The sequence below is a fragment of the Mercenaria mercenaria genome, chromosome 18 (genome assembly GCF_021730395.1).
Source record: "Mercenaria mercenaria strain notata chromosome 18, MADL_Memer_1, whole genome shotgun sequence".
NCBI lineage: Eukaryota > Metazoa > Mollusca > Bivalvia > Venerida > Veneridae > Mercenaria > Mercenaria mercenaria.
In genome coordinates, this window is record NC_069378.1 from 14,302,895 (window position 1) to 14,316,146 (window position 13,252).

General features: G+C 35.7%; 1 protein-coding gene and 1 pseudogene across 1 annotated transcript; one reads left to right on the forward strand and one right to left on the reverse strand.

Moving 5' to 3' along the window:
- Window positions 1-8,449, forward strand: part of LOC128550753 (ATP-dependent translocase ABCB1-like) — a 47,066-nt pseudogene extending 38,617 nt beyond the window's left edge.
- A 1,564-nt stretch (window positions 8,450-10,013) lies between these two features.
- Window positions 10,014-13,252, reverse strand: LOC128550754 (acetylcholinesterase-like). The gene is made up of 2 exons (XM_053530468.1): window positions 11,740-13,252; window positions 10,014-10,756 (listed from the first exon to the last, which is right to left on the reverse strand). Exons 1-2 carry the CDS (start codon window positions 12,639-12,641, stop codon window positions 10,564-10,566), a joined length of 1,095 nt encoding a protein of 364 aa, XP_053386443.1. The 5' UTR covers window positions 12,642-13,252; the 3' UTR covers window positions 10,014-10,563.

Below are 13,252 nucleotides of genomic sequence, written 5' to 3' on the forward strand. Positions count from 1 at the left end.
TTTCGCTGGGCTAAAGCCAAAACTTGAAGAAAAAGTTGCGAAAATTCAATTCTGATATCATGTAATAAGACACTTACTGAACAGCTTGCCGTCGGACCCCGGGCAATACTTCTGAACATGACTGAAAAGCCATTTAAGGAGGTAGGTTACCTTGTTATCAGGGTAAATTCAGATTGAATGAACCGTAGCAACTTTTTGTATTTCGTGTAATACGATGTTTCAACTGCTACAATCTCAATTTCGTTTACCTCTGTTACTTAAAGTTCAGTTTTTATCCAGGTTTGAAGAACATGACCCTCCAACGGTATTTTATATTGAAAGAAGAAGGAAAATACGGATTTTTAACACTTTTCAGTGTATTTTAGTTTCATTGATATCCGTAGAAGTCTGCATAATTGATAATTTTACTGGTATGTGCGTTAGCTTTCTAATATAAGCTAAAAATATATATGTCGCGGGGCTCGTGTTTCCATGGTACCGCATTTTCTTTCATTTTTAAACAACTATGCATAAAAATGTTTTTTTTTGTTTTTTTTTTTCGATGGCTTCAGTGCCATTCAGTGACCAACATGGAATATTCGGGTAAAATTGTAAGCAAATACCAAGCACTTTACATGGTACCCTATTTTTCTTAAAGTTTAAAGTAACCATGGCAACAGAGATGTTTAAAATAGCTTATGTCTTGCTTTTTGTCGTAATTTCTTATGAAAAATATTGAATAAAATTGTCTTTCTTGTTAATGCAGCTTTAAAACATATTATGTCTAACGTAAATTATATTTTCGTGTTATTTTCATTTATTCAAACAAATTTCACAGCTTAAAATACTCACAGCAGTACCCTTCGTCTGGCATTTTTCATGGAAAAATCGTTCAGCATGCTGCTATTATTCTCAAGAATATTGTTGAAATGTAAATAAAAAGCCGAAGCTGTGTTCCTTAAATGGACCATTGTCAACGCTTTTGAATTTTACATTTAGAAATATTGGCCACGGGCTTCGTTTCCATGGTAACACCAATTCAATTCAAGAAACCACAATTTTCTACTGAAATTTGAACACTTTAGAGCTTACTAGTTTTAGTATATTAGTAGCAAATCATCAAAGGAAACTGAAAAAAGGTATTACAAATCAAACTGAAAATTCTTTTATTGAAAATGGCCGTAACAAGTAACTTTTCACCCATATTCCAAATAACATTGGTTACCATCATCCATTTTCTGACATCCCGCATAACATTTTGATATAACTACATAAAAGTAAAATATTGATTATTATTGAGAGCAAAAGACTCATAAAAATATTTGAGCAAATGATGGTTATTTGAAAATAGTTCAAATAAAGAAAATGCTCAGAATTACGTACTTTCAAAAAAAAGGTATTGATTTTGCGCGGTAACTGACACGTAATGTCATGACATCAGTGACGTCATTTTAAGGCAACATTATTTTGAAGCGTTTCTGTGACAATTTATTCATTATTTCTGTATAATTAAACCATAAAGCATCAGATCGGAGACAGGTTCATGATTTTTTTTTAACAAAAATGAATATACAAACACATTTAGTTTGTCGTAAACGTCGTCGTAAATCGTCACGTTTGCTTCCGGATGGACATGCGCACATACAAATATTTAGGAAACCTACCTCCTTAATAAAGTGTAAATTACGGCAAGAGTCCTTAAAAAAGAAGGCCGGTCCATATTTCGTACCATTGATCAGTTTTGAGATTTTCTTGAAATTCATTTTTCATGTCATGTAATAGAACACTTATTAAATGGCGTGCCTGTCAATAGTCAAAACTATTAGCGCGTCGGGCAATGATTTTTATAACTGAATGACAATAAATAAATAAAAATGAAGCCACTCTTAATTTGATTATTGTCCGTTAAACATAATGCCAAAAAGAGTTATCTATTCTATGCAGGTAAGAGTACACTTGTCAGTATTATAATACCTGAATAAAAAAATTTTCAGAGTTTTCTTCGCGATCTCAATGACGGGAATGGTGATTGGGCAGAGCAGTTCATTTCTACCAGATTATTCAAAAGCCGCCACTGCCGCTGGTCTCATATTTAAAGTTTTGGATACAATTCCACTTATAGATGTTTTCTCAAAACAAGGACAATATTTGGTATATATGAAGTTTGAATTCAAAAATTTGTGCACACATATCAAATACATGTAGTTGATAAAAGTTCTTCATTGAAAAGCTGTTGTTTTATTAAATTTATTATTAAATTTATATAAACCACACCTTTTCCTTTACTGTAAAAAAGCCACGACCTGTCTTAGTTGCGAATTTTCTTTAAACTAGTAATGTTCCAAACTCATCTAATACGTAATACGTTTTTTGATTTTTCAACAAATGTAAAAGTGATTATGAATTATAGATCACGTTCTATAGATAAACATAAGACAGAAATAGATAGCGGTAATAATACCACTTGACAGCAGATAGAAATAATCATTGATTGATACTTTTGATGTTTGTTTACACTTCAGTCCAAAATATCCGGACATGTCCAGTTCAAGAATATTCAATTTAATTACCCTATGCGACCAGATGTGCCAGTTCTGAAAGGTATTGACCTCGAGATTAAGCCAGGACAAACAGTCGCGCTAGTAGGTCCAAGTGGATGTGGAAAGTCAACCTTGTTTCACTGCTTCAACGCTTCTATGATCCACAAGAAGGGACCATAGTAAGTCAAACTAAGGATTATAAATTGCCTGTTTTAACATGACTCATTAGCGCCAGTTCATTGTTTGGTTTATATGACCGGTCTATATTCAGCCTTAATTTTGCTAGGCTAAAATATAATTTTGCAGGAGGAATAAGTTAGGACAATTAATTTCTGATGTCATGTGATAGCATAAATTGACTGCCAGAGAAGGACTGCAATGTGGTGGAACATAGTTTTCAGCAACTGTTTATTTTATGACTTTACAAATGACATTCGCTTTTAAAGGGGGACAACGTTTTGATCATACAGTAATGTAGAACATGTAATAAAAAGGTAGATTGTTGGTTCGGATGTTGTTTGTTTACTAAATTTTTATGTGTTTTGGTGATATACTCCTAAACCTTAAGGTGGTATAACGTTTTGAATTTCCGGTGAATAACAAAAAACCAAAGAGTATTCATTTCTTTCCAAAAACCGTTATGTTATGATTTAACCAAGTAGTTTCCTTTGTCTACCAGAAAGGAACAACTCTTATATTTTAATATTGAGGTTTGGTACCTTTATACCAGACGATAAACTAAAACAATAGAAATTCATACGTGACTTCGGTGAGCTGAACAAAGCAATTCCAAGCACAAATATTAATGTGGAATGTAAAGTAAGTTACACACTACAATATCCGACCAAGATACTTACAAACACAATGCATTTGAAGAATAGAGAGATAAAAATAATTTTGACAGCTCGTGAAAACTAATGACAATTTTTTACAGGTTTATGTTGACTCATGACCTAATTAAACTTTTGATGTTATTTCTAACTTCCAGTTTGATTTTCTTAAAAATGGGTATTCTATATTGTAGCTTACAACTCATGGTTTGTCTATCCAAGTCACTTACGAATCCTATTGTTTCAGTCAATTGTCACTAATTAGAGCAACTCAGTGTTGCAGTCATACAAAACACATCTCTTATTTTCACATAGATATTGAGGATTTATCTAATGAGCACATGTATTGGAAACACAATTTTAATACCAATTGTGTATTGCAATAATGCTAAACTATCTCAGCCGTGACGTGTCCTTAAGTATTTGGCGGTATTTGTCTGAACGATTACAGTGTAATAAATAAATGAATCGTTTGTTATAACATTTCATCTGCCTCTCCTTTCAGACGGTGGATGGACTAAACATCAAAGATATAAATCTAGTGAGATTGAGATATCTGATAAGCGTAGTCCATCAAGAACCTATTCTGTTTAGTTGTAGTATAAAAGACAATATAACATACGGTCTAGATTCACCAGTGTCAATGGACGACGTTATTTCATCCGCCAGAGCAGCAAATATACATGAATTTATTTCTAATTTACCATCCGTAAGTATTTTGGGAACTTCTAAGTAATATGCACTTTTGTTTTTAGGACCTTTCAGGTGTCTCCGTTAGTACTGAATTCCATAAGGCATTATACTGCACAAACAGTGTACACTTGTTACGTTTTGTTATCTGTAAACATATGTGGCTTTAATATTGTTTTCTTACACATAACTGAAGTAAGTAATTACTTCCTCTGCTATTCGTTCTTATTGTCTTTAATAAAACAGTTTCAACAAGCAAATTCGATGAATTGATATCCCCCGCCGAAAGGGTCTGTGGTGAGGAACGCCAAAAAATTTATCAAGCAAAAAGTTAAGAATGTTACAAAGATTAGCAAATAATTTCATTAGTTAAAATCAAATGAACAGAAAACGAATGTTTTTTTTGGGGTGGGGGGGGGGGGGTTGTGGGGGTGGGATGGAGGGGTGAGGGTACAAAAGTTTACATGTTGATTATAAATATTGATGGAAAATTAAAAATGAAAAAAATGGGTTGCGGGTTGGGGTGGGGGGTTGGGAGGGGATGTGACCAAGGCAAGGTGGCGAGCAGGAGTGGGTACACAACTTCACATGTTTATAATAAATGTTCATGGAAAAGAATAAAAGCAGTTTAATGAAATTCTTCAAATTGGTTGGTTTGTTATGTACAAATCTGTGGATTTTTAAACAAATAAAGGGCAATAACTGCATGGAGAATTGACCAATAAAAAAGAAAATGACGGGCATCATCAAAGTATGTTGGTTCATATTTATTTCAAGTTTGATGAAATTCTACCTGCTAGTAACTGAGAAATGGCTGCGGACGGACATTTTTGTGCATTTTTCATTAAATCAAGGGCAATAATTCTAAGGGAAATTGACCAATCGAAAAAAAAACCTTGAAGGGCATCATCACCGTATCTTGGTTCATGTCTATTTCAAGTTTGATGAAATTCTACCTGCTAGTAACTGAGAAATGGCTGCGGACGGACATTTTTGTGCATTTTTCATTAAATCAAGGGGCAATAATTCTAAGGGAAATTGACCAATCGAAAAAAAAACCTTGAAGGGCATCATCACCGTATCTTGGTTCATGTCTATTTCAAGTTTGATGAAATTCTACCTGCTAGGTACTGAGAAATGGCTGCGGACGGACATTTTTCATTAAATCAAGGGCAATAACTCTAAGGGAAATTGACCAATCAAAAACAAAACTTGACGGGCATCATCACAGTATGTTGGTTCATGTTTATTTCAAGTTTCATGAAATTCTACCTGGTAGTTACTGAGAAATTGCTGCGGACGGACGGACAACGCCATTTCAATAACCCCCTCCCGATTTTATCGGCAAGGGATAACAATGTTTCATTTCTAACGGCGGGCAATGACCCGCTATTCGTGGATTCTGTGATATCGTTGGTTGATTCTTGTATGCCGGACATGATTTTCTCTATTGGAAAACTCCATCCAGAGTGCAAGATGACTATCGTGCTGTAATTTATAAGTGATTACGTAAATTCATATCCTACTATAACAAAATACTGCTTGAAAGAAAAGAAACATTTATTTTTTTCTATTGTTTGAAGAACACGGTATGCAAGTAAAAACAATATTTTACTGGTTTGAGGCAAGGATAGGAAAATACGGATCTTGCGATAACTCGACAGAGCCTCGTCACCGCCAAAAACAGTAAAACTTGATCTAGAACTTCACCAACTGTTCTGTATACTTTACAAGTACAATTACCCTAATATACAAAGTACGAATGACTTCTGTTATTGTCTCCAATCTGTCAAGTCATCACGGAAAACATTTTTTCACTCAGAGATTGAACTTGATTCTTGTCGACCCATAGTCCTGAGCTGTTACCACTGAGCTCAAACATCAAGCATCATCAAAATTTAATCAGTACTTACCATTCTCTCAAAATGACAATGACAGCCATTTGATATTAGTTTATTATTTTCCCTCATAGCCATACATTTACATTTTGGTTAAAACAATTATAGATTGATTTGGAATGTAATAACCGAAGCGCAAGATCATTATTACATTACAATGCCAAATACTTTCTCAATCTGCGGGGTTATGATACAGAAGTTGGAGAGAAGGGCACGCAGTTGTCTGGAGGACAGAAACAGCGTGTAGCTATAGCAAGAGCATTGGTTAGAAACCCAACAATTCTTCTCCTCGATGAGGCAACAAGTGCTTTAGACACAGAAAGTGAACAGGTTCGTATTGTATAATATTATACCAATATGCTAGACAGCAAACATTTGAGAAAAGGAGAGTATGATCTTTTTATGTTAAATTTCATGACAGTAATGAAAATTTCCACAGACACTTGGGGTTTTCCGCAAAGCCTCCCCCTCCCTCAGCCGGTATCTTTTAGCATGTTGAAATGAACTGAAAATAGGTGGAGAGCATAGTCAATGTTTTGCTATAATTTCAACATGTTTTTAAAATGCGCTTTGCTATTCAATTTGGCTGATAGGTGCTGGCAGAGGCGGGAGGAAAGGGACGGTGGGTCCAGACTTCAGGTGTCTGTGTAATTTGTCAGCTAACTTCCATTCAATGACAGAAGTTACATGTTATTAGAAAGCGGCTTACATGTATGCAGTTGCAGTCATGTGTAAATGACAACCAGTATAAAATAGCAACGTAAGAAAATACATAGCGTCACCCTTACATATTCCTAGAACATACGAGTATTATGACACGTATATTATCCACATCGGATCACAAGCGACTAACGCAATGTTGTATCTATCTACAGAGGTTCATTTTTTTTATTGTTTTGCGTTAAGTGGCAAATAAACCGCTAGACTTCAATATTTATTTATTTATTTGGGTTTTACGGCGCACCAACACAGTATAGGTTATAGACTTCAATAAGTTGTGAATGTACGAGAATATTAAGATATAGAAAAATACTTTTTAAATCATAATAATGACATATTGAAATTACAATGTATATTGTAACACTATTTGATATTAAATAGTTCATTTCTTCAGGTTGTGCAAGCAGCGTTGGATAATGCACAAGAAGGAAGAACATGCATAGTTATTGCACATAGACTGTCTACAATACAGAATGCTGATGTGATCTACGTCATCGATTCCGGGAAAGTTGTGGAATCTGGAAGTCATCAGCAACTTTTGAACAAAAAAGGAGTTTACGCCACGCTTGTGTCAGGACAGCAGCTTTCTAAATAATGTTTACAATATTTATAGCTTTAAGCTATATTAATATAAGGTGTTTTCAGTGTAGTATGTCACAATTGTTCTTTTAAAATAACGGTTAGGCCACATCAAACTGATTACCTGTTCGTCGGATTTCCCGCACCACTTTGACGGAAAATGAAACAAAAAATTTTTTGTTTTTGTTGATTGTTCTACAATTCTTTATTTGGTTTGAGTGATATTAAAGATGGTATATGACAATACATCCGGATTTCTAGACATTTTGCTTACATGTCACTCAAAAGTGTCAACGTTTGTTTTTGTTTACTTTGTATAGTCAAACTTTCAAAGTGCTGGATTTTCATTTGATTTCTGACAATAAAACCCAGCCTGCAGACTTGGCACTGAATAGTACCACCTCAGATTAACAGGTTCAATAGAGTGCTGTGTGATGTACATTTGTAATAGATGCATGTTGTCCAGCACTTCAAGGGTTAAAAGGTCTAATGTCACGAGCAGAGAAAACTGTTAAGTGACATGGGATAAATATGACATTTCAGAATAATAAAAGCGCTGATATATTTCTTACTTTTTATTGTATGCATCACACATTAAACATTCAATACTCTAAAGACAATGCTGTCTGAATGTTACTTCACACACATTTGTTTTTCCGGCTTATGAATAGAAATACACTTGATTTGGTGATAAACATGACACAAGCGATTATTTAAAAAAAATTATTTCATCGCTCTTCGCTCGCTTCAATAAAGGATGATTTGAAAAAAAAAAATAATATTTTTTTTTTCGCTCGCTCGCCCCAAATATTTTTGAAAAAAATCCGAAGAACAAGACATCAATTTGGTGTGGCCTTACAATTGTTGGACATCCATGTGAACATTAACTGTTGTTTCAAAATATTATGTTAAATGGAAACGGACACAAATATTTTCATAACATACATTAACGAGCATTGACCTTTAGCCTGCTGGCGGCAAGTGATTTTGTCTTTGTGATAATTGCAGACCAAGATCAGCATGCACGTCATAGTCTGCGCTGTTCCGTATCCGGTCAGAAAATGTTCGGTGAACACCCCTTCGAATGATTAATGGCACTCCCCAAACTGAGTGATAGACCAGTCCATTTTAGAAGTTTAGCAGGGTATAGGTTAAGAACTGAACATGTTGGACATGCGGCATGTAAAAATAAATGAATGCTGCATAGACTGCCTTTATGTGTGTTATGTATTCTTAAGTATTTCACTTAATTATACTTCTCTCCCATACAGAAGACAAATACAGAACAAAATGAAGACATTAGGAATATGGAAATGTCAGCCCTTGTCCCATAGCTCGGCCTCAATAATTTTTTCTCGTATCACAATCATTTACCTATTATTTGCAGACCATTTTCATACTAGTTACAGCCTATATATCTATCAATTTGTCGGATTCTGTTGTTAAGAAGTTTAGACTTCAAATAATGAAACACATTGTTATTTTAAATGTCATGTCTTTGTCTATGAAAACCTGTTATTTTAAATCACGTGCCATACCTTCTGTTGCCATTGCATGTGTTAACACAGTTGGGGTAAAAGTGAGGTTAACCGGTTTAAGCTCCTCAGTGGTGTTTTTGTCACTGACCGTTCCAAGGCGGTGCCCCGCTGTGTTTTTATTTCACGGTTCGTCTTGTCCTCGTGTGTTTGCTTTGTATAAGCACACGCATCAGCATGCGTATGTGCGTGTGCGTGTGATGTGCACGTCCGCGTGGTGTGAGTTGCGATCCGAGGAGGCTGCGCTTTTGGAACATAGCATTCCCTGTTGGACTTTTCATTGGAACGCAGCGGAGGCACTATTAATGTTAACTTCTAAAGGTGTATGCTGATTGTCTTGTCTCATGCATTGAAATGCAAGTTATCTGTGTAGTATTTTACCTTTTTTGAAATGTTTTAAAGATATGTTGGACAGGACAAAAACAAACTATTTTTTTAGGAAAAAGAGACACCTTCTGCTGTCACAGATTTAACGCCTATGTTATGCAACTGCGGATAGTTTCTCTCTTCTTGTCTCTTTTAAGATTTAAGACATTCCAGTTTGCAAGTGTTTGTACTGCCCGTATAAACTTCTGCGTAATACGTGAATGTGTGCGTAGGTGGTACATGACAGTTGTCTGAAGCATCACTAAGGAAACTGCAAACTTTCGCATTAGCAAGAAATAACTATAACTTTTACTTATATTTGCTTTATTACAGTCAAGTACGATCAACAATAAATGGTAAAACTGCCTTAATATCCCTAAAATACTTACGTTTTGTTTCAAAATTGATTGACATAAACACGTAAGTTTTGTCCTACAAGAGTAACATTCAACATATAACTCTAATAATCATAACATCAGCATGTGACAACACATAATTTGACAAATCTATTACCATAATGGCTTTTACTAGCTCGTATGAAGGTGACTCCCAATTCCTCTTTTCCCTTGAACGTCATTTTTTTTTTTGATTTAACGTCGCATCGACACATGATAGGTCATATGGCGACTTTTGAACGTCATTTAGAACAGTGATAGTACCGCTACTGTTTGGTAGCAATAGGGTCACAACTTGCACAAAAGCGACAAGTAAAATTTTGATGCAGAGCATCACGTCGCCGGAAAGCTGTCGGCTAATATTTTGAAGATTGGATTGGAAAATTTGGAAAATTAGGATTTATTTTTATGGACTTCTTTCGACTACACCACGAAAGCACAATTTCGACCGAATTACTGACCTTATTTCTACAAATTATGCCCACTGTGTTACTTCCCATGTCTTACATGCGCTCATGTAGATTTGTTTTTCGTCTGCAGTAGTATATTCTAAATATACGCAGCGTGACCTAGACACAGGTAAAGACTCAGCCAATCATTGTTCACTGGAAACCTCTAGCAGTCGTTAATTTATTCATAGGAATAAGTTCTTAATACATTTTTCCTATTTTCCTAAAAATGCTTTCTTTTGAAATAATAAAAATCTTATGCAGTTCTCAGCTCCTAATTCCTTTATGTAAGCATTTCAATAACTGCCTTATATATCTTTTATTTACAATATCATTTTTTCATTGTCACATTTTAATAACTTCTCTATACCAGTGGCAAAATCCTAAAGCGTATCAAATATAGTCGCCGGTTCTTCCCGGCGACTAATGAGAGTTTAAAATCATTAGAAACTAAAATAATATCTATTATTTACCATTGTAATTATGGCAGACTACGTAATTTCTTTCTTTTGATAGGAAGACACATAAAACAAAGTCAATTTCAAACGGTTCTACCTTTTAAAACGCAAGTTTCTTATATATTTATGATTTGCTATTTGCATATGCCTGCATTTCTGGCAGCAAATTGTTCCAGAACACTACCTGCTCTGCTCGCAGACGTTGTTTGACCTCGGTCAGCTTGGAAGAAATCTCCAGATACTTCTCTCCAGGCACATCATACGCAGGCCAAGATCTGCTACCAAGTGTGTTCAGTGACATAGGAGTGTTAGGGTTTCTGAAAGGTAATTAAAAATAGGTTAAACTAAGCGAAACGAACACAGGCAATATATTTCAATTGTCAAAAATTATCTCCGGATTTTGTAGTACTAAAAAATAAGGTTAATGCATATACAACTTCCATTAATGATTAAGAGTCCGCCCTAGGGAAGAACAAAGAGTAGTCTCTTAACACAACTGGTCTCTTAATACAACATATTTTGTTCTTTATTAACACAAATAGGAATTGAAAAGGTGGTCTCTTAATGCAAATGGTCTCTTAAAAGACGTGGTCTTTGAGCAAGTTTGACTGTACTTACAATACTGAAATACAAATGAATACAGGAAATAGTGTTATAAACACCCTCAAATTCAGCATATGTTAAAAAAGGAAAGTTTTTTTTTTTTAATTTGATTAAAAATGCTAATTCATACAACACATAAAAACTGTTAACGAACTTTTTTTATCCTTTCTTGAATATATATATATATACCTTCGTAATATGAGCCGCACCATGATAAAACCAACTTAGTGCATTTGCGACCAGCATGGATCCAGACCAGCCTACGCATCCGCGCAGTCAGGTCAGGATCCATGCTGTTCGCTTTCAAAGTCTATTGCAGTTAGAGAAATCGTTAGCGAACACCAGACTGCGCGGATGCGCAGGTTGGTCTGGATCCATGCTGGTCGCAAATGCACCATGTTGATTTTCTCATGGTGCGGCTCATTTACTTTCATGTATACCCGAAAATAGGGATCAAAATGTCCCGCGATTTCAGCTGAAATACTGTGTACTTGCTAGAGAGAATGCAAGAAATCATTTTGTCACAATAACCCGGACTTGGGAATAAAATAAGCATCGTTTGCAAACTACAGGTTTAGTTACATTACTTTCCAACCACCGCTTGTACCAGCAAGCTTTTGTGGAATTTTATTTTCACAATTTGTAGTTAACTTTACTCGGTGTGAAATTTAGCCTGATGTACAAGAAAGTTTCTCACCCCGTCTTTGCAAAGTTCGTCCACATCGTTATAACATCTTTAGACAGCTTGTAGTGGCTTTTAACTTCTTCTTCTGATAAATTCAAATATTTCCGTATGGTCTCTGTAAATCCAAATACGAACAGTATTTCGTCAGAATGACAGGCAACATTTTCGCCGTCTAGTTCCGGTGCAATCCGTAAAAGATGTTTCGGAGGTGAAGCCGTGAACTGGTAAACGTACGTTGATGTGATGTTATTCAAATGCGCATTTGTGGTTTGAATTATTGGTGCGTTTAGAGCATAGTCTGTCCAAATATCGATGGCATTCTGCAAGCGCTTTGTGCTATTTGCTGGATCGTCCCAAGACATGTACTCATTTATAGTTAGGTCTACAGCTAGAGTTGTAGGCATTTCGTCAAGCCATGCTTCAAGTGCTCTTGGAACAATAACCTTATCAAATTGCTGAGCAGATACTTTATAATTGATCGATGTAGGTGTTGTATTATTTAGTAATATCATCGTCAAGTCTTGATACACTACACCATCATAATTGTTAGCACCAATCATAAGGTCTACCTCCCAAAAGTTTGAATACTTTGATCCCATGTTTGAGTCAAGAAGTTCAGATAATATATCGGGCGTCTTTGCGAGCACAAAGTCATCATCAAATACAGGAACCCATGTTCTGTTTGCTTCTTCGACTTTGCCAATTTCTGTCTTAATGGTAGCCGAGATAACGTCGGCTTCTGATTTACCTTTCAAACATGCAGACATATTAGCTAAATTATTGCATCCGACAGATTTGGCAAATTCTATCGACGATTCATAATTTGAATGTCCGTGAGAAACTGCCCAAGCAGCTATCGTTCCGCTTTCAGCTATTGCCCTTTTAAATAATCCTTTATTACCGGGATACAACATTTGATATATAACGCTGCTAGAACCGGCTGACTCTCCGAATATCGCGATGTTAGTTACGTCACCCCCAAACGCAGCAATATATTCGTACACCCAGCGGATAGCTATATGTTGGTCCCATAAACCATAGTTACCTTTAGCCTTTGGGTCATGGGTACTGAAAAAACCAAGCACGCCAAGACGGTAATTTAATGTTACAACGATGACGTCACCAAGAGCACTTATTACGTCGCCTTCATAAAGATCTGCGTATCCGAGAAAAAACGCTCATCCATGAATCCATATCATTACCGGTTTCGGTGCTACATTTATATTAGAAACTCCAGGTGTAAAAATATTTAGGCAAAGGCAGTCTTCCGACATGGTGCCATGTTCCAAATACGGCTGTGGACATTTCCGAGAATAGTTATGTGCATTGAATGGCGTCTGCAACTTTGCCTTCATAACTGGCTTTTCAAATCGCAGAGGACCAGTCGGCGGCTCGGCATAAGGTATTCCAAGGAATTTTCTCACCTGAAAAGTCTGGTCTGCAAATCTAACTTGATCAGTGAAGCCAATTATGTCACCGACATTTGTAGTTACTTTTTGAATTCCGTCCGGAATAAGAAATCCTT